This window comes from Apis cerana, linkage group LG15, assembly GCF_029169275.1.
Source record: "Apis cerana isolate GH-2021 linkage group LG15, AcerK_1.0, whole genome shotgun sequence".
NCBI lineage: Eukaryota > Metazoa > Arthropoda > Insecta > Hymenoptera > Apidae > Apis > Apis cerana.
In genome coordinates, this window is record NC_083866.1 from 8378581 (window position 1) to 8406540 (window position 27960).

A 27960-nucleotide genomic window follows, 5' to 3' on the forward strand; every position below is an offset into this window, starting at 1 on the left:
TTAGTTTGCCGAATATCCAGTTACCGAAAGACCAACATATTTCGTTTTTTTTGATCGAAACTATCGTCTACTACCATCGTCCCATCCAGCCAAGACATTTTCCCACGATCTATAATATTCACGACCCTTTTAACCCGTCGAAGGAAACCGCGAATCATTTATTTAAATGTTAAGTAATTCAATACTACGAAATCCGATGGCTCGGTTGTCGCGTGGTTCCGCGTGATAGGCCGCGGTTTCAAAATATTAAATTAGTAAACCGAATTGCGATCGATCTCGTTCCGAGCAAAAATATTACACGCGGCATAATTTTCCTTGAGTTTCGGAGAAACTCGCCAGAGTTGGTTGAAAAGGATTAATGTAAAAATATTCGTTAAAAAACGAACGCGTAAAAGTTTTGAATATTCGTGGGATATTTACAATGCGTTCTCTTCTATGTTATTCCCCAACAGCGATAGGAAATTGAATTTATTATTAAGCGATGTTCATTTTTTTATATTATATTATCCCGTCTCGACGAACGAGAGTATTAATTTTTCGCTTTATCGATTTAACGTGGACATCCTTTCGTTCGAAATCCCCTCCCCTCGAAAAAAAAAATAAATAAATAAAAATAAAAAGATTTGGAGGAGTAATAAAAAACTGGCAAACTTTTTATCTAAAAAGTGCAATTGTACATTTGGTTCGTTCGTTCGAAAGTTTGCGATAAATTCTTAGCTTAGGATAAATTATAAGCAATTTTGTTACTAAACACGATCGTTACGATATGCAACGCGGTTCCGCTCCGTCCGTTGTTCCAAAGTATCGCCATTTTAAAACACTTACTTCGAAACTTTTCCTATTTTGTACTTTCGGATAAACAAGTGTAATTCTTCTTGCTGTTAACCTTCTCTCTCGATTGATCCCATCCACTTTTAAAATTCAATCTCTCTAAACTTTTTTGATTTCCTTTCAAATAACATCGGAAACAGCTTTTTTCTTTTCTTTCTTTCTTTCTTTTTTTTTTTTTTTTGTTATAGGATAATTAAAGATGAAATATTCGGATAGAGTTTAATCTTTGACCAAACGTGGTGTATCATAATCGTAACATACAGAATCGATAACAAATTAAAATCGATGAATCATACATAGTTTGATACATTACGTTGGATAGATTATAATAATTGCAAGATAAATCACGAGGAAAAAATATAATCGTATCATGATTCGACGATAAAAGGATTTAAAGACATAATATAAGAAGAATAATATTGGAAATTTAAAAGTTAGCGTGTTAAAAATTGTGATCATAAATTTTTAAGCTTTCGGGAATATATGTACAGTAACGAAATTAAGAGGTTAAATGGAGTGTTATCTTTTCGAAAAAAAATTGAATGTTTCACATATAATATTCCGATGATGGAATTTTTTATCCACGAGTCTCGTTTAAAAAACTTCAAATCTTTTTTTTCAAATTTCTATCATTCGACAGAGTACAGTTTACTCACAATAAATTTATTACAAGTATATAAAGCGATAAAATTAATGAAGCAATCTTGGTCTGTTCTATCATTGTAGCAATTCAGTTCATCATTCCATTTATGATCTGCTCGATAGTTATTAAATGCTTTATGCTTTCGATCCGTACATAAAGGTAATTGAATCTTTCAAACTGCTGACATTTCCAACTGATAATTACTGGTATATAATTAATAAAACAATATCCATTATATTTTTGTATTCTTCTTGATCAATAGACGAGTATTCCTTAGATAGAAATTAAATTAAAAAACTAACGATATTGGATATTAATTTTTTATACATTAATTATCAATTGAAAAGAAAATATCGAAAAGTAAATTTGAAATTATTATTTTATTTAACTTGATATCTTCAAAATAATTGAACGTTTATACGAACGAGCAAATTATTTTCCAAAATTGAAAACACGTTTGAGAATTATTCGTTTATCCAGATATTGAAAACATGTTTCAACATATATATTCACGAATGAAGAAGGTTTTTGATTACATTTAGAAAATAATAATAATCAATAAACTATTATTATTAATTCTAAAGCATTCCTTTGTAAACAATAACTATTCGTTTAATTCAAACATTTTAGATCTTCAAACGATATTAACCATTGAAGAACCATTGAAATATGTTTCATATAAAATATTTATACAAAAGTGTTCTCAAGCTCGTATTCTTCTCAAAAACACATTCGAAAAATCTATTTACACAATTTACACAAAAAAAGAGAAGAAGAAAGATTGTACGCGTTTTCTGACTTCTTGATCGAATATCCACCCTTCTCGAGCGTGAAAAATTGTTCGTGCAAGAAACGTAGCTGAACGTAGAAATAAGAGAATTTGTTCGCAAGCAGCGAGCAGCCAGCTGGGGAAACAAAGAACCAAGATGGCTTAACAGAGAGAGAACAATGGAACAGCTTGTCTTGGATGGATCCTCAAAAGGAATCGGATCGCTAAATTTTCGATAGCATTGAGAGCCAATTTTTAAATTCCTATTGAATTACGTCCTATTGATTCGTAAATTCGAATTTTTCCTTCCCCTAAGTTATCGAATATGGAATAGATCGAATCGTTTGTTTGAACGATTCTTTAAATCTGACCCGAAAACCGGAAAGATCCACTGTACTACTTTCATCCCTGGTCTACTTTTTCCACTGTGAAAACTCGCTACGACGCTCGTAACTTTTAGAGTCAAATTATTCAACAGCTCGGAACGAAGAGATCGACTGACTTAACGGGCGAATCAATTGCCTTCGCGCCCGTTGGAAAGTAAAATTTTCCTTGCGACCAACTTTCAACGGTTAAGAATTAAATGGAGAATCCAGATACCGAAAGGATTAATGGGAATTTACTTTGTTTGAACGAGAAGAATTTTGAAATTTGACAAACGAGAGACAGAAAAAGATTACAAAAGATGGCAAAATTCTCTTCCTCTTTTTCTTTTTCGCATCTTTTTCTCTTACGATACTTCATGCACGTCGCGTGTGTACGTTCAAGCGTCTTAATGTGATTACACTACGGCTTATAGTATGTTATTGCGCGATTATAAGCAGCTAATAACCATAGAGCAGCGATTTGCTGAAATTGTAATCCTAAATCCTGGTAATTATTACTCGAGTCATTGATAAAAAATTCGTATATAATTATAAAATTTAACAATCGATGAATTTAACAATTATTTGCAGCGAGTACTTCACTTTCGATACATATAAATAATAAATATCGCATCGATCGTTAAAAACCGTTTCCTGTCTGGTAATTTTTGATTCCGCGTGTCTTTTTCCTTTTTCCGCGTTTAAAAAGTCTAAAAAAAAAAAAACTTATCATCAAGATCATTGGCGAATTGCAATATATATACGAAATGAACGGTAAATGAAATGATAATTTATGGAATTCTCTGGGTAAAAGCCATAATAGAATATATCCCTCCATTCCGCCAACCTTTGTTCCAATGTAATAAAAATATCTTTCATCTGGAAAAATTACTGTGAAAGAAAAATTCATTACGCGTTCCTTTGCTCGATACGCGTCGATACATCCAAGCACTTGAAAAAGTACCGTCTAAGTGATGCCATTGGATTTAATCGTGAACAATGCACACGACGAAGATAAAACGGTCCTCAATAATGATGGTATCGATTCAAGCACAATCCACGGGACGAGTGTGAAACTCGAGTACACATCATTTCATCTGGAAAGTCGCGCTTATTCCGTATGTCCGTCATGCTAGTGGAAATAGAACGAACGACTTTAAATGTATCCATATTCGATTTGCGATAGTCGACCAACACATTTCAAATGAATAGACATTATTAGTCAGAAAAGTATTTCGTTTTTTTAACGAATTTACCATCTATATTAGAATACTATTTCATTATAATAAGATTTGAATTAATATACGATTTTCTAAAAAAAAAGTTAACTGCGTAATATATATATATATATATATATAGTACGCACGTAAAAAATTTGGACAATTATGTACGAATTCTAAAATAGCATTAATTCGATGTGTAATAAAGGAACAATTCGTTTAGTTGAAAGGAAGTGCAAAGCGAAGCGTTAATAAAGCTTTAACAAAGTAACAAGACATAAGAAAGTGCGGAAATCCTCCTAGCATCCTTGCAATCAGAAGGATTCACAGGGGAAACAATTCCCGCAGGTATTCGCCTAACTGTACACTGTAATCGTAAATCCCTTAACACAATGTTTCCCAAACTTTTTCGAAGAAAGGACTCTTTTATAATAACCAAATACTCTCTACTTTATCCCTGTTCCTTTCTTATAGTTCAATAATTCATCGTAATGTTTACTTACGAAAATTCTAAACAAAATAAACTAAGGACGACTAGATATTTCGCGTTCGCCCGAACGACGTAATGGGTCAACCGTTTATTTTTACGACCTTGCTGAGGGTAAGGCAAAGAAGTCACTGTAAATTTATACTCGTTTTAACGGTCGGTTTTTAAACGGTCCGCAACCGTCGTCGTGAACGCGATCGCTAAACACACTTTGGGAACACGAAGGACGAAAAGTCGATTCGCAACCTAGATGTCGTGACCGGATCGATATTTATCAACCGATATAGGTCAGGAAGTAGTTAAAGGCGGGAAATACCAAGAGATCCGTGATCGAATCGTAACGAAAGGATTATACGAAATGTTCGAATCCTATCGTCCAGCAATAACCCAATTATTTTTCCGATAACAGAGTCCTTTCCCTTGGTCGATATCTCCAAATATATATACGTATATATCTGTGTATATATATATACGCGAATGGGCCGAATGAATTAATCAACGATTAATTCTGGAAAACAGATCGGTTGACGGGCAAGGAGAATTCGTCGATCAAGTAACATAGGAAGCGTAATTAATTCTGATCGATTGCGTCCCGCTGTGCGCATCGAACTTTCCCTCGATCGGGTTAATCCTGCTTAACCGTGGATGCGAGCGTTGCTCATAGCTTCGTCTCTTTCTCTCTCTTAAAGCATTATTTCGAGTTGAATTCTGTTATTTAAAAATAATAACGCATGATATTATTTCCAGCGTACAACGAAAAGAACGAAACATATATTTTTTCGGTTTATTACATTTATATTTTATAAATATATTATTAGACTGAATGCACGATAATGAAAAGATTATCAACAGATACGATTTAACGTCACACTTGAGTTACGAGTTGTTATCGGAATGAATATTTTTTTTTTCATTATTATATATTTATCTTTTTACAATTACAATTTCTGTTATCTCCGAACTGTCAATATAATTTGAAAAAAGAAAATAGAAAATTGATTAAGAATCAGCTCAATTATTGTATTATATTATCTTGTTACATGGTATTATACTATCGAGCAATTTTGTTTAAAAGTTTTATCACGAAAGACACGCTAAAGCTAAAAGAGAATGGCTATTCAACACATCGAAAGAACAGTTAACCCTGCCAATGAAAGAATCAATAAGCGTTTACAATCCTTCCAAAGTGGTGTAATCTCACCTCATTGTTCTCGCAGATCCTACCAGGATAACTGCGTCTCGATGTCTGCTTTTCGAGTACTTCTCCATGCATCATCCTGCACGTGCAAAGCGACAAAGAAGGAAAAAGATAAGTCGTTCAGTTGAACTCGACTGTGAGACGACTACTCGAGACACTTTATTTTTGCCGCGGTCGACGCTACATATACACCTAAGTACATTTTGTCACCCCTTTCGAATTTTTCTCGCCCTCGAACGAGAACTTGAGCCGCTTCCACGTGCCGCATCCACCTCCACCCAAACGAATTCCAATCTCTCTTAGTGCGCTTTGATGCGGTGGCCAAAAATTCTCCTCCGGTATTATTAACTCTCCGTGATTCCTTTACATCCATAAAATTTCGTCGAATCTCTTTGAAGCGAATTTATTATTTTTAATTGGATTTTAAATAGTATACATCGTGTATTATAAAATGGAGACTTCGATGAGTGTTTCAGAATTTTTTCAGATTGTTTGCAAAATTTAATAAAAGTAAAAAAAAAGAATCATTATTCGCAAAGGGTTAATCGAAATCGCGGAAATCGATCTCGATCGAAGGTGCGAGAACGCCATTTTCATGAAATGATCGAGAAAGGATCGTCGTAAAAACATCTCGCTTCGAGCAAAACGCGCGCGTCTTTCATTTTGCGTTCCCTCGTTTGAAAATACACATTGCGCGAAGCGTGGACGATGCGCCGTTGGCGATGCTGAGTTTCCGTTGGGACTTATACAGATAGCTAGCGAACTAACGAAGCAACTTCGATAATTAATCCCTCGACGATACTACTAGTTCACTTTTTTATCATCGAGATTCCTTTTGCCCCGACCGAACGAATAAACGTATTAAAACGAAGATCTGTCTCCACGTGAAATTGATTTCATGAAATATGGATACTCGTGAATATCTGAATACTTTGATGAATTTTTTGTAAATCAATATCTCGTTCGTCGTATTCCGCTAAATTTTATAAAACGAATTTATAATAACATTGGTAATTTTTTTAAAACAAGTGGACGGAAATTATTGTATTTAATCGAAAATTATTGATCACATTGTATAATTTTTTCATGTTAGTTTTATTATACATCAGTTGAAGATAAAGTCAAAGAATAAATTGAAAATTTCATTTGCATAAAATTTCAACATCAACGACGTCGAGAAAAAATAATACTTCTCGAGACATTTAACGTTTCGCGTTTGATGTCTCTAGAATAATCTAGTGGCAGTCTAAAAATTCACAGGAAAAACAAACGTAGAAAATGGGCAACAAAATAACCGTATCTTGGCGTTTATGGGATTTGCTGATTCTTATTTATCGTTGATGTAACGTTATCGTGTTATATTAGGATTATTATTGGCTCGATAAACGTATTAAAACGAAGGTCTGCCTCCACGTGAAATTGATTTCGTGAAATATGGATACTCGTAGACATCTGTAGTACAGGCTTTTTCGTTATGAATATCAATATAATGGTTTGAGGCGTCTTCTTATGCCATCGATAAAAAAATTAGTATTGAAGATGCAGCGAAATATTTTGTTTTACTTAAAATTTTTTAAGAAATGAATATATTTACTTATAAAGAAATCAAGTCTATATACAATAATCTCCATCGAGATTTATAAAACGAATTACTAAGAAAAAAAGAAAAAATACTTTTCAAATTTTTTTTAAAAAAATTATAAATATAACTTATATCTCTTGTTAATATATTTACTTTCTAATTTAATTTCTAATTTACCTTAAGTTCTAATTTTTAAATAATTTGAATTATATTTATTTATTTTCACAAGATTGTCATTATTAACAAAACGAACGTATGAAATATATAGTAGAATCGAAAGGATAAATCACGTACCTCCGGCGACTCGTCCGGCACCTTGCCCATCCAGCTAAGCGACAAGATGTTGCAGTCGCACTTGGCATTGTTATTCTTTTCGAAGTATAAATGCATGATCGCATAAATGGATCGTTAACTATTGCGAAGGTTCGTCAAGCCATCGAAGCCGGCTAAAACCGACGTGATCGTCACTCAGCTAAGAAGTAGCGTACCACACGCCACCTTTTAATATCATTAGTCCACTTTATCGATATTCATCACGTTAATCGATCACCTGGATCGATAATCGGAAATTCAAGCTAACTCAACTTCACGTGGCCAAATAGTCATCGAACGAATTTCTCCACGTTGATCATATCGTCGATTTCGATTTAATCATTCACTTTCTTTGCTTCTAATCTCTATAATTGTTTCTACACGAAAAGATCGAGCTTTGATGACAATCGAACGAGTCTCCTAATCATGAACAACGTTCTCATCCCAACTAGTTTCATCGAGCTCGAATCTTTCCGCTCAAAGCTGATCCAAATGTATATGAATCTGTCTTAGGCGTATCACGCGGAGTTTGCACAATCAACTTTTGATGAAAAGTCATTTGTTTCGTATCGCGGTCGCCATTTTGCCGCTTGCTGTCAAGTCCACCACCCTATAGCCTCTTGACGACGATCCGGTGCAACGCGGCAAGACGCGCGCGAGCGAAACGAGCTTTCATGAGCTTTCGACGCTTTCGTACGTCCGACTAAAAGCTCAGCCGGAGCTGTCGCGCACGAGGCACCGCCGCGTTCTGCGAGCGTATTGATTACGCTCCGCGCTTGCTTGCTTTTCTGGCCACCTGACGGCCTTTGCCCGTGTTAAATCTGCTGCAAAAGCTTTTGCGCGCTATCAGCAACATCATGCAACAACGTGGAAATGATAGATACGAGCCGATGATAGTCGTTTTCTCAAAATGGGTTTATTTTAGCTGATCTCAAAAATGCGGAGATTTTGACATATCTGTAACAGGATCCTGTATTTCGCGTTCAATACGATTCTGATTTCGACATGTCTATAAAATGAAGTATAACTGCGATTTTTTTTCAATGAGAGGCATTCGATGGTCTCGTGGTATAAGTTAGGAGTTGAAAATCGAAATAGACGATTTGGGTATTGAAGGAAATTTTCAGGTAGAGAAAGCGAGGAACCGTTAAAAGGGAACCGTAAACTGTTGGGGTGGGGAAAAACTTAGAATAGTTAACTCTAAGAATTTCAAAATACGAAAAATTTCTAGTAGTAGATAATTTTATAAGATAATTATTTTACTTATTTTAATTGTAACATTTTATTTGTAATTTTTTTTTTATTTGAAGAAAAATTCCAAGAATTTATCTAATATTTTTTCCATCGTTTGTTCGGCAATTTTTAAATTTTAATTATCTATTTTTATTTTTATATATAATTATAATGAAAATATATTTTATTATTTATTTTATTATTTAAATGTAAAAATATTTTTACATTGTTTTTATTTTTACATGTTTTTATTTTTATTATATATTCTTATATATTTATATACATACAGATATTTAATTAAGTAGTTAATATTCTATGTAGCACTAAATCTATGGATAATTATTATGCCTTTGTTAACACATATAATTATAATTTATATTCACAATAATTTAATATTAAAAATCTATTTAATCTTATATTACAAATAAGTTTGTAAAAAATTAATTATTTCTTTTTAATTTTTTTTATGGTTTTGTAATATTTCTATTTCTTCTTATATAATTTCATTGTTTGAACTTTAATCTGAATCAATTGAAATTCTTTTTATTATTATAAATATACAAATCATTATTGTAAAATATTAAAATGATATATTAAAATAAAAAATTATGCTTCTGCAATATTTTTTTTTATATAACATATAATATTTTTATATATGTATATTTATAATAGTTATGATTTTGTAATATGAAATTATTATTTATTAATAAGATTAGATAAAATATGTAAATATTTGTAATGTAAATATTTATCATTATATAATTTAAAAAAAATATGTTTTGTTTTTTTATAGATTTTATATAAAAAAATTAATAAATAAGTTTTTAGAAATTTATAAATAAATTTTTATGTAGAAATTTGTAAATAAATTTTTAATTAATTATACAAATTTTTTATCGTAAAATATTTGAAAATCTGTAATATATATAACATAATATTAATATTTAAAATTACAAAATTCATTTAAAAATTTTTAAATTACGAGAAGGTAAAAATTTGATGATTTGCTGAACGCTTCATTTACGGTGGTATAAATACTGCTTCAGGGACCGACGCCGTTCATTTCTGGTGTTACAGTCGTATCGTGCTCTTCGCAAGTACAAGCAAGTGTCGAGTTAAGTGAATAATATAAAACATTTTTAATAATTAATTTTATTTTAATCATCATGGATTATAAAGAGGAACAACATAACGAGATCGAAGCTTTAGAGTCAATTTATTGTGGAGAATTGGAAGGTAGGTTGATTATATATATATATTGCATATGTTGATTACTAACCTATACGTTTGTTTTTATATCATAAAACACATTGTTATTTCACAAATTATAAATTTTTTTAAAATTATTTTTTAATTTTTATTATTTTTAAAATTTTCTATCATGTTTATTTAATAAAACATAATGATAAACATACATCTTATGCTAAATAATATTTTGTTAATATTTAATATTTTGCTACTATTTTGCTAATATTTAATATTTTGCTAATATTTAATATTTTTTTAATATTTAATATTTTTTTAATATTTAATATTTTTTTAATATTTAATATTTTGCTAATATTTAATATTTTGCTAATATTTAATATTTTGCTAATATTTAATATTTTTCTAATATTTAATATTTTTCTAATATTTAATATTTTTCTAATATTTAATATTTTGCTAATATTTAATATTTTGCTAATATTTAATATTTTGCTAATATTTAATATTTTGCTAATATTTAATATTTTTCTAATATTTAATATTTTGCTAATATTTAATATTTTGCTAATATTTAATATTTTTCTAATATTTAATATTTTGCTAATATTTAATATTTTGCTAATATTTTGCTGATATTTAATATTTTGCTGATATTTAATATTTTGCTGATATTTTGCTAATATTTTGCTGATATTTAATATTTTGCTAATATTTTGCTAATGTTTAATATCTTGCTAATGTTTAATATCTTGCTAATGTTTAATATCTTGCTAATGTTTAATATCTTGCTAATGTTTAATATTTTGCTAATGTTTAATATTTTGCTAATGTTTAATATTTTGCTAATGTTTAATATTTTGCTAATGTTTAATATTTTGCTAATATTTTGCTAATATTTTGCTAATATTTTGCTAATATTTAATATTTTGCTAATATTTTGCTAATATTTTGCTAATATTTAATATTTTGCTAATATTTAATATTTTGCTAATATTTTGCTACTATTTTGCTAATATTTATTATTTTGCTAATATTTATTATTTTGCTAATATTTAACATTTTGCTAATGTTTAATATTTTGTTAATATTTTGTTAATATTTTGCTAATATTTTGCTAATATTTTGCTACTATTTTGCTACTATTTTGCTACTATTTTGCTAATATTTAATATTTTGCTACTATTTTGCTAATATTTAATATTTTGCTACTATTTTGCTAATATTTAATATTTTGCTAATATTTTGCTAATATTTAATATTTTGCTAATATTTTGCTATTATTTTGCTAATATTTTGCTAATATTTAATATTTTGCTATTATTTTGCTAATATTATTTTGCTAATATTATTTTGCTAATGTTTTGCTAATGTTTTGCTAATGTTTTGCTAATGTTTTGCTAATGTTTTGCTAATGTTTTGCTAATGTTTTGCTAATGTTTTGCTAATGTTTTGCTAATGTTTTGCTAATGTTTTGCTAATGTTTTGCTAATGTTTTGCTAATGTTTTGCTAATGTTTTGCTAATGTTTTGCTAATGTTTTGCTAATATTTTGCTAATATTTAATATTTTGCTAATATTTTGCTAATATTTTGCTAATATTTAATATTTTGCTAATATTTTGCTAATATTTTGCTAATATTTTGCTAATATTTTGCTAATATTTAATATTTTGCTAATATTTAATATTTTGCTAATATTTTGCTACTATTTTGCTACTATTTTGCTACTATTTTGCTAATATTTAATATTTTGCTACTATTTTGCTAATATTTAATATTTTGCTAATATTTTGCTAATATTTAATATTTTGCTAATATTTTGCTAATATTTAATATTTTGCTATTATTTTGCTAATATTTAATATTTTGTCATTATTTTGCTAATATTTAATATTTTGCCAATATTTAATATTTTGCTAATATTTAATATTTTGCCAATATTTAATATTTTGCTAATATTTAATATTTTGCCAATATTTAATATTTTGCTAATATTTAATATTTTGCTAATATTATTTTGCTAATATTATTTTGCTAATATTATTTTGCTAATATTATTTTGCTAATATTATTTTGCTAATATTATTTTGCTAATATTATTTTGCTAATATTATTTTGCTAATATTATTTTGCTAATATTATTTTGCTAATATTATTTTGCTAATATTATTTTGCTAATATTATTTTGCTAATATTATTTTGCTAATATTATTTTGCTAATATTATTTTGCTAATATTATTTTGCTAATATTATTTTGCTAATATTATTTTGCTAATATTATTTTGCTAATATTATTTTGCTAATATTATTTTGCTAATATTATTTTGCTAATATTATTTTGCTAATATTATTTTGCTAATATTATTTTGCTAATATTATTTTGCTAATATTATTTTGCTAATATTATTTTGCTAATGTTTTGCTAATGTTTTGCTAATGTTTTGCTAATGTTTTGATAATGTTTTGCTAATGTTTTGCTGATGTTTTGCTGATGTTTTGCTGATGTTTTGCTGATGTTTTGCTGATGTTTTGCTAATGTTTTGCTAATGTTTTGCTAATGTTTTGCTAATGTTTTGCTAATGTTTTGCTAATGTTTTGCTAATGTTTTGCTAATGTTTTGCTAATGTTTTGCTAATGTTTTGCTAATGTTTTGCTAATGTTTTGCTAATGTTTTGCTAATGTTTTGCTAATGTTTTGCTAATGTTTTGCTAATGTTTTGCTAATGTTTTGCTAATGTTTTGCTAATGTTTTGCTAATGTTTTGCTAATGTTTTGCTAATGTTTTGCTAATGTTTTGCTAATGTTTTGCTAATGTTTTGCTAATGTTTTGCTAATGTTTTGCTAATGTTTTGCTAATGTTTTGCTAATGTTTTGCTAATGTTTTGCTAATGTTTTGCTAATGTTTTGCTAATATTTTGCTAATATTTAATATTTTGCTAATATTTTGCTAATATTTAATATTTTGCTAATATTTTGCTAATATTTAATATTTTGCTATTATTTTGCTAATATTTAATATTTTGCTATTATTTTGCTAATATTTAATATTTTGTCATTATTTTGCTAATATTTAATATTTTGCTAATATTTTGCTAATATTTAATATTTTGCTAATATTTTGCTAATATTTTGCTAATATTTAATATTTTGCTAATATTTTGCTATTATTTTGCTAATATTTAATATTTTGCTAATATTATTTTGCTAATATTATTTTGCTAATATTATTTTGCTAATATTATTTTGCTAATATTATTTTGCTAATATTATTTTGCTAATGTTTTGCTAATGTTTTGCTAATTTACTAATATTTTGCTAATATTTTACTAATTTACTAATATTTTGCTAATATTTTATTAATTTACTAATATTTTGGTAATGTTTTGCTAATTTACTAATATATTGCTAATGTTTTGCTAATTTATTAATATATTGCTAATGTTTTGCTAATTTACTAATATTTTGCTAATATTTTGCTAATTTACTAATATTTTACTAATTTACTAATATTTTACTAATATTTTACTAATTTACTAATATTTTACTAATATTTTACTAATTTACTAATATTTTACTAATATTTTACTAATATTTTACTAATATTTTACTAATATTTTACTAATATTTTACTAATATTTTGCTAATATTTTATTAATTTACTAATATTTTGCTAATATTTTGCTAATTTACTAATATTTTACTAATATTTTGCTAATATTTTAATAATATTTTAATAATGTTTTAATAATGTTTTAGTAATGTTTTAGTAATGTTTTAGTAATGTTTTAGTAATGTTTTAGTAATGTTTTAGTAATGTTTTAGTAATGTTTTAGTAATGTTTTAATAATGTTTTAATAATGTTTTAATAATGTTTTAATAATATTTTACTAATGTTTTAGTAATGTTTTAATAATGTTTTAATAATGTTTTAATAATGTTTTAGTAATGTTTTAGTAATGTTTTAGTAATGTTTTAGTAATGTTTTAGTAATGTTTTAGTAATGTTTTAGTAATGTTTTAGTAATGTTTTAGTAATGTTTTAGTAATGTTTTAGTAATGTTTTAGTAATGTTTTAGTAATATTTTAGCAATATTTTAGTAATATTTTAGTAATATTTTAGTAATATTTTAGTAATATTTTAGTAATATTTTAGTAATTTAATTAAATTTTTTTATTAGTTTTAGCAACCGAACCATTTTATACATTTTCTATACCGATCAAAACTGAGGAATATGAATCAGGTACTGAAAATGGTCTCAGTTGTTGTTTACAATTTACGTATACTGAAAAATATCCGGATGAACCACTTTTAATATCAATAGAAGAATCTGAAAATTTCGAAGAAGAAAGTACTGAAAATTTGAAAAAACATTTAACAGAACAAATGAATGAAAATCTTGGAATGGTTATGGTATTCACTTTAGTTAGTGCTGCTCAAGAATGGCTTAATGTACAATGGGATAAAATTAAATTAAACCGGCAAGAATGTGAAGCACAAAAAATGAGAGAAGAGGAAGAAGCAGAAAGAGTAAGATATTATATTATAAAATTTTAAAAGTAAAGATTATTTTATTGTTGTTTTTACTTAAAATATTTCTATATTGTTTTAGAAAAAGTTTGAGGGTACACGAGTCACAGTTGAAACATTTTTGTGTTGGAAAGAAAAATTTGATGAAGAAATGGGATATACGAAAAGAAGAGAAATAGCTGAACGAGAAGGAAAGAAATTAACTGGTAGAGAATTGTTTATGACTGATAAGACATTAGATCAATCGGACCTGAAATTCTTAGATGATGGTACTATTTTAAAATATTTAATTTATTTAATTTAAATTAAGGCATTGAAAATATTCAAAGGAAGTATAATATTGAATTTTTTTTTAGATTCTGTTAAAGTAGATGAGAGTTTGTTCCAAAACTTAGACGATTTGGAATTAGAAGATGACGACGATGATGAAGATCCTAATTTTGAACCAAATGTTTCTGAAGATAGTGCCTAAATAAATCTACCAAAATTTTATTCCATTATTTATAAGATAATCTGAAAATTCCTATTTACTGAATATTTATATATAAAATTAATATTTAAAAGTTTATTTAAAAAATACTAGAATTTAAACAGATTGACATTCAAAACAAATGTGCCAGTGTAAAGTAAATTTATTAAAATTCATTAGTGCATTTTATATAAATAAAATAGATCTGTCATGCAGATGAATTTTATATGTATATGCGAAAAAAATAGATATATTTAATAACAAAAATAATTTTATATAATTATGTACATAATTGAATCTTTTTCATAATAAATTTTTTTTTTAATAAATCGAAAATTTTTTTGCTTAATCTTAAGAAAAAAAATTCGTCCAAATCATAACGAAGCAGAAACATAATGAAATAAAAGCGCATTAACGATCATGTTTTAACATTTATTCATGTAGTTTAGTATATAATATACACGTTTAATAACAAATTCTAATTAGAGAATAGTTATACTCGGCTAATTTAAATTTATTTTTCTTGTTCCAAATATATGCATACACATGGTGTAATTGAGAATAATTTATAAATGAGGTAATTATATTTGTGATGTGGCAGTAATAATCAAATCGACGTTATCATCAAAGTTTCTATTTCACGTAACATATAGGAACCTTTTGACAAAATTTTCAGTTTCATATTTACTTAACTTAACAGTGACAATTACAATACAGTACAAAAAATACGGATTTTACAAAGTTGTCCTGTTTTTTCTAATCATAATGCTTATTAAGGCAATATAAAATCGAAGAAACGGTGACAACTTATGTGGCCTTACATAGTATACCTAACGGGATATCTTCGTGTTATGAAATTTGTATACTTTTGATGATTATATATAATAATCGCTTTTTTTTAAATATAATATATCGCTAAATTCCACACATTTATTCAATATATATATGTTTTGAAAAGAAAGTTATTAGTATAACTTTAAAAAAATTAATATACGTGATAATATTATCAATATATATATATATGACGTAATTTCTACAAGCAATAAACTATTCACTAATTTCTTGAATGATTAAAAAAAAAAAAAGTATCACAATATTATAATACTTTTTGATTTACGAACATAATTGTTCAATTTAAATACAAATAGAGATAAAAGATACAAAAAAATAAAATAAATACATGAGACGATGGGTTTGAAATTAGTGAACAGTCGTAAAATATAATTGCAGTTTTAAATTAATAATAAATAAGTACATACAAAGTATATAATACGCGAAAAAAGTACGATTAAAAAATTTGATTTTCTGATGATTCAGAATCAAAGTTTAAAAGATTAGAGGACTATAACCATATTTCAAGTCATTCTGTTTGAAATTTGATTTAATTTAAAATGACTGTATATATGTCAGAGCAGTCGTCTCGTCTTTCGAGTCGCCAACACGTCATAATCTGTTGGGAGAAGAATACGGTTAGTAATGGCATAATAATACTTTACTAACATTTTTTGATTAACCAAGCGACCACATTCAACATATGTATCGTATAAAATCAAATTGGAACGTAGATATCTTTTTTGATCGCTGTTCTAATGTTATATTACTTAACATTGAGCTTTTGTCGCTTGGCTAAACTTAGCCATATTCTAAAAGTAAACAATCAAATTCATAGCAGCAAACATTCTTATGCATAATATCCGACTTAATAACCGGAATTAACTATCTAACAATTAATTATACGTTATATGACACATAATAAACACATTTTATACGTAAATATGCTTTTTTTTTTTCGAAATTGTATAGCACGTAAAATTTGTCAAAGTATATAGTTATAAATTTAGACTGAAATATGTATATTAATATTTATACATATAGCGAGACATGTCTTCACGACATTTTCTTTGATACGTAGAGAAAAATAGGTCATATCATTTGATTCGTATAGAATTGCTTTATACAATGATCATCCGGAAAATATAAACAGCGAAAATATTTTCAGGAACAAACGTGTAATTGAATGTACATTTTTCAGTACGAAATATTTCACGATCTCGCATCATCGTTCATAAAATAATTTTTACACATGATATATTGATACTCAATAATCAAAATTAATTTTTGATTATTTCGGAAATATCAATCAATGGTTTTAACTTTATATTTTATCTGTTAAATATTATTCGCTTATCTGACAAATATATTTGAGCAAACATAAAAAATAAAATAAGTCGATTTGTTTATTGTTTCGAAATATTAATTGCAACGATTAAATGTGTTGTATTATAAGTCACAAATAATTATTTTGTATAACTTCATTGTAGTTTGTTTCTTCTTTATAAAGATATTTATTAATATTTAATAATATTTTTTATTTGCATTGATAATAGTGTATATAGATATATAAAATATAGCAAACTAAAAATTCAATAACTCTAAAGCGTGCATGAAGTATTCATTCATCTTTGGACCAAACGTATCTTCAATTCATATGGATGATTTCATTTGTTAGGAAGTAAGCTCATGGGAATTTTTGGACATCATCCGTAAAGGAAAAATCAGGCATTCTTAAACATATGATACAATGTCAGAAATATAATATTATCTGATGGATTAATATTTTTGAAAGAAAAAAAAATTTTTTTTTTTTTGTAATATCGAGAAAAATAAAAGAAGAAAATTTCCATTTAAATTTATGTATATACTTTTGTATTCGTGAAATTTTTCACTTTATTACGATCAAAAAATTTCACTATACAAATACTTAGTTTTATACAATTATGTATATAATGTATACTGTATTATATTATGTATAATGTAAAATCATAAATGAACTAAACAGGATTATCTCAATCGGTGAAGTAACATTACTTTTTTTCTTTCTTTTGTTTCTGTAACATAATCGTAGGACGTAAAAGCGAACAACAATATCATAAAACTTTCTTTAAATACTTTCAGTGCTTAATACCTATCACGATTTTGAACAATAAACTAGCAATCCTAATACTGTATATGGGATGAAGGAGGACATTAAAATACTGCAATGTTAGCTTACTGAGACATTCGATGCTGTAATAATAGCACTATGTCATTGTTTTTCGTGCTTTTAACACTTCGTGCAAGTTATATCGTAAAAGTACTGGCATTAGTTACTGAAAGAGTAACAGTTCTTACAGCTAAAATTGTTTTATAATCACACTGTTGCCTGTATTTGTCCACGACCTTATTATAGTTTCAATGCAGAACATAGCGATATTTTTATCGATAATAGTAATAGCCTCTGAATATCCCATTCGATGAAATCCGCTACAGATGTTTTAAATCGTGGCGGATTTCGACAGTGTCTCTGAAAAAAATTAATTAAGCTTCAGCGGCCTGCACCGAGAGATCAGTCACTGACGAGCAACAAGCTGACAATAGAGAGAAATATTAAGAAAGTAACAAAATAAAATTACAATTTTTATGAGCAAGCAATTATTATGACAGCTAAATTCGCGAAGAAAATACGTTTTGTTTTTTTTTTGAATTAACATTCTACAGTTTTGCTTTGCAAAAAAAAAGAAGAAAATATACATATATGTATATTTATATAAAAATAAAATATATAAATATATGTATATACATATACTAATTTAGTATCAAGCATTCGTTATTAATTGTAATTAAATAATCAAATTATTTAATTACAACTATGAAAAAAAATATATATACTGCTATAGATGCTAGTATATTTTTCTAAGAAAAAATAGCAATCATTATTATATTATATTAAGCAATGCTGTCAAATATATGAAGCAATATTTACTAGATTATTGATAGAATAGGATATCGATAGAATTGCTACAAGATTACAATAGCGTTACTACAGTTAATTAAAAAGCCACATGCGTGTCAATGTGTTCATGAAGTTCTCTATTTAACTATCTATAATCACAACATCATTTCGATTTTATTTATTTCTAAACTAAATTTTTTCACGTGTATCATTTCTCTTTTCTAAATTCATTCTATTAATTCAATCTACATATTATTTCTTCTTATTTTTAAATTAGTTCTTTTTTCTAAATCTAAAGTGTATTAATAATAAAATAAAATAAAAAAAGAAACGGGAAAAAGAATTATTTATTTTTAGAAAAACAGTAGAAAAATAATACTTACTTATCTGGCAAAACACGAGGTTTGGCATAATCTCCTGGCCAATCATAAACGTTTGGCAGTGGACTGTCGTAGTTCGCATCATACATTTTACTTACAATAAATTGTCGTTTGTCCTTGGGCTCCGGATATTCACTTGCCAACCCAGCTATTAAAAAATAAAGTATATTGAACGTATATATATATATATAAAACTTAATAAAGTATTAAAATATTGTTGAAAATTACAAAAAAATTTGATATAAATTAAATTTAAATCACTTACTCTTAGCGTAAGCATATTCGGCAATTCGAACGGCGATATCAATCGAACATTCACGAATAGTACCTAACGGTGGATAAACACTACCAACTTCGAGATGTTCGTCTTTAACGTGATCAGCAACAGCCTGAGCTGAAAGAAGGAATAGATCTTCGGTGATATGATGACATCCAGTCGCGATGACACCCAATGCGATTCCGGGAAAAATGTACGCGTTGTTTCCTTGACCCGGCTTGTATATTTTCCCTCCATAATGTACATCACCGAATGGCGAACCTGATGAAAATATACATTTTCCCTGCAAATATGATTAAAGGGTTATGGTTAGTTTCGATACACATCGATCACAATATTACGGACATCGATAACTTTTTTACATTTGTATTATCGTAAGCTTGTTGAGCCGTGCATTCTGCTTTGCTGGTCGGATTGCTCAACGCAAAAATTAAAGGTCTTTCATTGTTTCTAGCCATCTCTTTCAAGACGTCGCTAGTGAATGCTCCTGCTGCTGCTGACGCACCTATAAAAATATTTTCACTTTAAGATAAAAATTCCACAACGTGGACGAACAAAGATTTACGCACCGATCAAAACCGATGGTTTTATTTCTTTTACGACCTCGAATAGCGATTTCATCACTTTATATTTTTTCGCGTACCAGATCTTATGACCTTCCAGGTTACCTTCCGGCCGATCTTTGACCAGCAATCCATCAATATCCATCATCCAAATATTATCACGAGCTTGCTGCGTGGTGCAACCGTCTACTTCCATCGCTTTCACGCAAAGATTAGCTATCCCAATAGCTGCCTGTATCAAGTAAAATAAATTTAAAAACGAAAATATATAAAGAAAGAAGTCTGCAAAAATAGTAACTTATGATACCTCGCCGGCGCCTAAAAATACGAACTTGTTTTCGGATATTTTTTTCTTAGTTATTCTTTTCGATGCTAGAATTCCAGCAACCGCAACTGCAGCAGTACCTTGTATATCATCGTTAAACGTACAATATTTATTACGATATTTATCCAAGAAACGGAAAGCGTTGTGATTTCCAAAATCTTCAAACTGAAATGATACACAGTACATATATAAGTATAAAATATCTGTCGTTATTGATAAAAATATGAATCAAGTAATATGGAAACGTACTTGAATGAGAACATTTTGACCATATTTTTTCACGCAAGCGGCCATAAATTCATCGATCAATTCATCGTATTCCGCACCATGACTCCTGGGCTTGTTAAGCCCAATGTAATGAGGATCATTTCTCAATTGTTCATTGTTTGTGCCAACATCGATCGTAATTGGAAGGCATTGATGCGGTTTTATACCGGCCAGAGCGGTATAAAGAGCTAATTTCCCTACTGGAATTCCCATTCCACAAGCTCCAAGATCACCGAGACCGAGAATTCTTTCTCCGTCTGTTACGCAAATCGCTCGAACTGCTTGCTCGGGCCTAACGTGAAGAAATATAAATATAATAATTATTCACATTATGATTGTGTCTATATATATATATATATGCATTCTAAAAAATTCTATCTTAACCGTATTATTCTTTATAAACACACATATATATTTCTCTCTTTATCGTTCTTTTACACGAATCAATGCATGACAAGTTACAAGCCATTCTATTTTTTATTTGAATGAAATTGGAATATTTCGTGTATATTTCGAAATTAATTTATGTATTAATTTTTTATCTTATCTTACAATCTATGTTTTTTGAACTTTACTTTTCTCAAGAAATAAAAGAAATTTTTTAAAGATAAATTTACAGCAAGTTTTGTTAGATACGAACCAGTTGTTTAAGATTTCATAAATATGACCTTTATCGTATATCGTAATAAATAATCCACGAGGCCTGCGATAGATAACACCAAACTTTTGACAGGCTAATCCAACGGTAGGAGTATAAACAATTGGCATCATTTGTTCGATGTTCTCGCTCAATAGACGGAAAAATAATCTCTCGTTTCTTTCCTACGAAATATACCGAAGAATGATGTAAAATAATTAACGAAACTTTTACACGCCACTACTTACAATTTGAATTATGTGTGTATATATATATATATATATGTATATATATGTATATATATATATATTTTTTTTTACACCATAGAATTCTTTTTTATTCTACCTGCAGTTCTACGAGATAAAGATAACGGTTTAAATCCTCTGTGTACTTCATAACTGAAGCTTTGCACAGAGCCAATTGTTCTTCCTGAGTTTTGAATCTTGGAGGCTGTAAACCATGTATACCCAAAGATATTCTTTCTTTCAAAGTAAATGCCAAACCCTATAGAAGATAATTACAATGAGGTGATATTTCCTTCATATTTTTAATGTTTAATATTTTCAAAAAAAAAAAAAAAGTCGCGTTATTTACATTAAAGAACATAACAATACGATTTCATTTAGAAAAAACGAGAGTGTAATTAATCGCTTGAACTCACAAAATTAATCTAATTAGAGAGAAACAGTACAAGGTAAATAAAAAGTCAGTAGATAAGAATTCAAGAATAAAATTATATTTTAACATAATTTACGATAACATTAAATACATCTATCATAAAATAAACAAAATTTCTTCCATTCTTATTCGTAAAGATACTTTTATGAATCACGATACGGACTAATAAAGATTAAAATACCTTATTGAGTCGTGGATCCCTTAAATGACCGATACCTTTCACCATATTGATAGGTATGACATCGCCAGATACTTCGTGAATCTCTTTCTGTTGAATATCCTTTACAGCAGGATGTGTAGGAGGAAGCATACGTGCCCATGATCCAGTACAATTTCTGCTGCTGGGCGACCTATCACACATCGTGAGAAAATTAAATCAGTAACCGCTTCTTTCATTATCGTAATAATAAATTTTCTGGCAGACGAGCGATAAAATGAAACAAAGAAAAAATTTAATTTTCAAAATTATTTCTCGAAAGAAAAAAAAAAATAAAACGATAAGCTATCTAAGCTACAACTAATCCGATAATACTCGAGAAACGATCGGCTATTCTCGTATCTTTGAACAAATTTTTTTTTATCTCTTTTCAACGAAAAAGAAAGTAATCGTAACTGGAAAAATTATTATCAAAATATTACGAAGTTTTGTGCTCTTTGTATAAAAATAGAGATTATTAAAACATTCGGTTACGAACTTTAAACAGAAATGTGTACCAATTAACATCAAATGAATCATTTAGAGGGAAGTTTAACGATGCGTGTGAGAAAACAAGTTTGTTAAAACTGCCTGTTTCTCTCAATATACAGATTAACGTCATTCAGGAAATTCCCGATTAGCATCCGTGTAACTTATCCGGTTAAACTTTATCGACATTGTGTTTCTCGTGACAAAACACTTGTTGCAATTGCTCCTAGAAATTGATATGAGAAACGACGAGGACGAAGTTTGGTTGCCAAATATTTTAGATGTGCCGAGCAAAGTGGCGATAAATCAACAAGTAACGGAATTCAAGCCTTCTTCCCTCTAAAAATATAGATTTGATAATCGATATTGGAATTACCTGGCATTTTCCTTTTACGGAGCGATATACGTATGCGAACACGAACACGTTCACTTCTCGCAAATCAAAATAGATATCAAGAACTTGAGAATGTCAAAGTGAAGTGTTTTTTATCGATTAAGGACGGGTTGAAAGCGTTGCAACTAGAGAAATCGAATAGAATGTCGATAACGTGATACCCTGACATTTGATGATATATTCATTAGAATATATGAAGTATATTCAAGGTGTTCATAACAGTTCTTCGTAGTGACCGCAATAATCTTTTCGTTCGTGCTTCCGTTCCTGATCTAAGAACGAATATTCTATGATATTGTAAAAAATAATTTATAACGAAGAAAAGAAAACATTGTAATCTTTACGTGAAAGGTACAAAGCTCGATAACTTTCTTTCTTAATGAAATAACGTATAACGCGTCGATTATGCTTTGCAATAAATAAAATTTATATCGTTAAAAATTGAAAATAATTTTCTGATCGATGAGTATAAATAATTTAAACTCGTGCGTAGTTGAAACGAATAGTATTTCACAAAGAGATAATCGAATCCATTTAATTGTGATACATGAATTTGTCATTTAACTATGAGTCATGAGATAATAAGTCTGGTTTGCAATAAAAATTTTATCGGTTTAAACCGGTCATAAACTAAACTGTGGAATTAAACGCGCGAATCTAATCGATTACAGATAGAGATAAAATCAAGATGCTTGACTTTCTTGAGCAATCTTACTGTCCAATAACATTTCACGTCGGTACATATGAAATATGTGCGTATCGATCTAATGGATCTATCTTCAAATATTTGTAGGCGTAGGAAAGTTATTGCATTTCTGTAAAGGGAACAGGTTAATCTATTATTATTTCAATGGCGTTTGGCCAAATTTAAAGAAATAACTATGGAAAATATTTTGGTAGAGGCGACGATGCCCTGAGAGAAAATCTATTATTATTTCTAACTAACTAGCGTTAATGAAGAAATTATATTTTCTTATATTAAATAAACGTTATCGATTTTTTTTTAAAGAAAATAATATCTTCACTTCTAATAATTTATAAATTCATTTTAAATATTGTAAAATAATTTTTCACAAGAAACGCAACGTATCAATCTTCTCTTCAAATCGAAAATTCTCTTCTTTATGCAATTCATTTACGGCATCAGTTCTACTCCCAGTCACTGATGGCCTTGATCATTACGGTTTCCTCGTCATCAACTGGGTGCAGTACTACGTGACAGTAATGACGTCACTTTCCGGAAGTACAAGTGTTTGTAAAGACTATTCGTTTTAAAATCGGTATGAATAAATTATTTATGAAACATCATAATTATCTTGCAGGCTTTGCATAAATAATTGGACGTGTACGTATAATGCAATTTACGGATATGAACTAAATTATTTCTATAAATTTTGTACAAATTAAAATCAAACATTTTATATTTGTTAAATTTAACAAAGAGATGATAATTGTACAAATTTTCATTATGAATATATCAATGTTGAGTTGTAAAAATGTTATTTTTAAAAAATAAATAAACGAATCAAAAAAAAAAATTATCAAAATAATGTTAATATTCCGCGCTAAGAGATAAATTTCATAGTTTAAAATACAGAATTATCGAATATTTTCTTTTATTTTTTTGAAAAATAATTATGACAGATAATAAATTATTTATATGTAAATATTAGTATTTTTATTCTATAATTTTTGATCAATTTGAAATAATTTATTTAAATAAATTTTATGAAAATATCCAAAAATAAATTGCATTCTCTCAAAACTATTGTATAGATATCTTATATAAGATAGTCGATTTAATGTATTACGTAAAGTACCAATATAGCTTTGTCGGTATGACATAATCTAAATATGATAACTGTCGCAACTTTTATAGATTTTAGATAAATACTATGATAACGCAGACTATAGTAATCATAATAAAAAAATTCTTTTATATAATTTTGTATATAAAATTTTATTTATAAATGTAAAACAAAATATTTAAAAATTTAATAATAGGAATCAAAGTATATAATAAGAAAGAATATGGATTATTTATTAGATGTTTTGAATTACAGGTATATTCTTCTTTAATAATAACAAAAATGAATAACTTTTTGATGAGAAAATTTGTACATAAATTTTGTAATTTTTTAATTTTTTATTTTTGAAACTTATAAATTAAATGTTTAAATTTTATTATCTTATTTTATAGATATTTATAGTTATTTAGAAATCATTAATATTCAAAAATAAAATATTTAACATATATGTAAAAAACGAAAACAAAAATTGTTATTTTGTATTTATAGATCACCTTCGAAGTCTTCACGTCTATTTAAACTCCTCCTGATCTGTTTAACCTTGAATTACTTAAAGGTAATTCACATACATGAAGTCTTTTTTTTTTTTAGTGGAAAAATAATATATTAAGCAACGAAATAAAATACAGATTTAAAATAATTTCGAAAAAATAAAATTCTATTATATTCAAACATTCTCCTTCAAATTAGAATGATAATAATAATTCTAGTATTTTCTTTTTTCCTTCATTCATAATAAAATATGTGAAATAAAGTAATTTTATTATATATATATATATATATATATATATAAAATATATACATATATATATATATATATAGAAGAAAAAATTAATTAATCGAACTAATCTAACATTGATTATTTTTTTATATATATTTTGTAAACAAATAATATATATTTGTTTTTATTTTTTGAATATTTTTATTTAAATATAATAAAAATCAATAAATACGGACGGAAGATTGATCGAGACACAAAAGCGAAATATGAGGGCGTTCAACTCAACATTTGTCACTGCATTTTCACGAAAACAAAATATTCCAATAATTCTTGAAAAATGCCAGATATTTATGAGATATAAAAATAAACCAATGCAACCATATATTTATTTGAGGAAAAATAAATATAACTAATAATACAATCAATTTCGGAACATATATCTCTACACGTGCTACGATCGATCGAAAACTTCGTTAAAACGACAGGTGCGCCAAAGGGAATCAAATGGACGAAATATATTTCATGGTAAAAAATGTATGTAATTCATTTACAGATAGTGTTTAATATATACGAAATAAGCATAAATATTATGTTTAGAAATACAAATAATAATTTTCATTGAAAACGACTTTTCTTTTCTCCGAATTTTTTTCTGAATAACTGTTTGTGAGTCAGCACGTCTACGGGTCGACGCTCTGAGAAAAAGAAAGGACGAAACAGGATAAAGTAGAGGGGATGAAATATACTAGTCCTTACAGACATCGACATGATACCAGTAAGAACTGTAATGGAAACTGAATATTATAGAATAAAGGATATGCGGAAAAAACGAAAAGATAGATAGAAAGAGGAACACGAAATAGAAAAATTTTAAAGTTTATGTAAATGTGAGCACGATATGATTTCGTTTGGCACTGGCTCACAGAACACGGTAACGTGGCCTCGTATCGATCGACGGATTCTCAAGCGCGTTCCTATTTTCAGCACTGCATTGCGGCAGAAGCTAGGTTACAACGGCCCTTCTCGCGTATTTCGCTGGCTCTGTCCGCCTCTCTCGACAATCTGAACCGGCACACGTGCGTGCTCTGCTCGTGCAGTAAAAGCCAGTATGTCTTTAATCACAAATCGTTGCTTTGTATATGTGGTTTATATAAAAATTTTCTAGTACTCACAATATAGACCTCTGCAGGACGAACATCTCGCTCCTCGCGTGCTTACAGCTGATCGCCTCCCACCCAACAGGATCAACGCGCGACTGCGCGTTTTTGGCTAATCGTGCTTACCAATGCTGACCCGTTTACCCGCGCTCGCCGCCGCCGCTCTGTCTACTCTCGCACACCTTTTTCTCTTTCGACTTCAAGTTCGTCCATACAGCCGGTTACGCATACGCACAACTAATTCCTTTATACAATACACCGTACTGCACACGCGCGCGAGTCATACATTAAACTTGTACTTGTATGTACGTCGATCGCGTACTTCTCTTCCTTGCCAACCTTGTGTTTGTTCCTGTACTGTGTCAGATGTTAGCTGTACGACCGATCGAGTGTGAGTGAATGGATGTGAGGAAACGCTGTGCCTGTGTCCGATGAACCACTCGCGGGAATAGCCGAATTCTCCCGACCAGGGGCTCGTTTATATGTTCCCTGATAACATATCGGAATATTGCGGTGCTAAAAGCTGAGAGAGTTAATCTTTTTTATGTATTGAATCAATTAACTTTCAATCGTATAAAGAGAATTTAAAAGAGAACTTCATAACATTGTAAATCGATCAATTTAATATGATTATTATATTTATAATTATATATATTTGAATTTTTTAACTTCTATCTTTAAATGAATTCTCAAGAAATATTATTTGTATAACCAGATATTTATTTGACGAAAATTAAACGATTTAAATTTTTATTTTTAAATATTACGTAATATCAATGATGTTTTTTTTAATTCTTCTTTCTCATTATTATTTAATGGGACTTTGTTAAGATTTTTAATTAATAGATTAAACAAAAAAGAGAATAAATCAGACGTAGGAACTATCTTTTAGCGCGTTTTATAGATTAAACAAGGAAAACAAATTAATGAGGGAAGGATAGAGATAGCGTAAAAATTTTGAAATTAGCGCCATCTCCAGAGTGCCACAAACGAAACTCAATATTCAAGGAGAGCAAGTAGTTAGAAAAGGACAGAGATAAGACGAATTGTCATTGAGCGCCATCTCTTGGATATTAAAGATATCTTTTCAACATAGGATAAAGTAGAATAAGAAATGACCATTAGCGCTATCTCTCGAATGTCAAAGTTATCTTCTTTAATAATATAGGATAAGATAGGGCAAAAATTAATAATCAATACAGACAAACTATAAAATAGTTATGATAATACTTTTTCATAATTAGAATTGATTCCAATATTGAATAAAATTTTATTGAAAAATTTATAATAGAAAAAATTAGAAAAAAATTTTCATTTTCGATAATATTAAAAAGCAATGTCAAACTAATTATAAGAATTACATATATTAATCTAGATTTTGCAACATTTCGATATTTCATTTAGGTATAAATTTATTTTTATTATATTTGCATAGATTTTAATTTTTTATTAT

General features: G+C 28.0%; 3 protein-coding genes across 10 annotated transcripts in view; 1 reads left to right on the forward strand and 2 right to left on the reverse strand.

Annotated features, from left to right (window-relative positions):
• The window catches only part of LOC107997431 (tubby-related protein 4), a 38005-nt gene extending 29791 nt beyond the window's left edge, over positions 1 to 8214 (reverse strand). For 3 of the 4 annotated variants that reach the window (XM_062086060.1, XM_062086059.1, XM_062086058.1), the window contains exon 1: positions 7390 to 8214. In XM_062086060.1, the coding sequence (XP_061942044.1) occupies positions 7390 to 7485 (96 nt within the window). In that variant the 5' untranslated portion in view covers positions 7486 to 8214. Of the gene's footprint in view, positions 1 to 5516; positions 5654 to 7389 lie in introns of those variants that run through there. The other variant, XM_062086061.1, reaches the window with a different exon arrangement.
• Positions 8215 to 9672: 1458 nt separating this feature from the next.
• Positions 9673 to 15172, forward strand: LOC107997428 (RWD domain-containing protein 1). The gene is made up of 4 exons (XM_017056025.3): positions 9673 to 9876; positions 14025 to 14374; positions 14457 to 14643; positions 14731 to 15172. Exons 1-4 carry the CDS (start codon positions 9807 to 9809, stop codon positions 14844 to 14846), a joined length of 723 nt encoding a protein of 240 aa, XP_016911514.1. The 5' UTR covers positions 9673 to 9806; the 3' UTR covers positions 14847 to 15172.
• Positions 15173 to 15254: 82 nt separating this feature from the next.
• Positions 15255 to 27424, reverse strand: LOC107997427 (NADP-dependent malic enzyme). Of its 5 annotated transcripts, none has more exons than XM_017056023.3 (11): positions 26523 to 27424; positions 21924 to 22092; positions 21410 to 21568; positions 21068 to 21249; positions 20410 to 20719; positions 20143 to 20325; positions 19842 to 20067; positions 19635 to 19777; positions 19261 to 19555; positions 18999 to 19143; positions 15255 to 16293 (listed from the first exon to the last, which is right to left on the reverse strand). In XM_017056023.3, exons 1-11 carry the CDS (start codon positions 26546 to 26548, stop codon positions 16287 to 16289), a joined length of 1845 nt encoding a protein of 614 aa, XP_016911512.1. In that variant the 5' UTR covers positions 26549 to 27424; the 3' UTR covers positions 15255 to 16286. The 5 variants fall into 5 exon arrangements, with proteins under 5 accessions (XP_016911512.1, XP_016911510.1, XP_061942046.1 ...); XM_017056021.3 differs by having other exon boundaries at positions 15255 to 18186; XM_062086062.1 differs by lacking the exon at positions 26523 to 27424 and adding an exon at positions 22804 to 23363 and having other exon boundaries at positions 15255 to 18186.
• Positions 27425 to 27960: the final 536 nt, after the last annotated feature.

Bases quoted from the DNA above. Each gene is read 5' to 3' on its own strand.
- LOC107997428 (XM_017056025.3), top strand. From the start codon at position 9,807: ATGGATTATAAAGAGGAACAACATAACGAGATCGAAGCTTTAGAGTCA. The intron at 14,375-14,456 runs GTAAGATATTAT...ATATTGTTTTAG, and splicing joins AAGAGGAAGAAGCAGAAAGA to AAAAAGTTTGAGGGTACACG. The intron at 14,644-14,730 runs GTACTATTTTAA...ATTTTTTTTTAG, and splicing joins CCTGAAATTCTTAGATGATG to ATTCTGTTAAAGTAGATGAG.
- LOC107997427 (XM_017056021.3), bottom strand. From the start codon at position 26,548: ATGTTCGTCCTGCAGAGGTCTATATT. The intron at 19,556-19,634 runs GTAAAAAAGTTA...TCATATTTGCAG, and splicing joins AAGCTTACGATAATACAAAT to GGAAAATGTATATTTTCATC. The intron at 18,187-18,998 runs GTAAGTATTATT...AATTTTTTTCAG, and splicing joins CCTCGTGTTTTGCCAGATAA to AGACACTGTCGAAATCCGCC.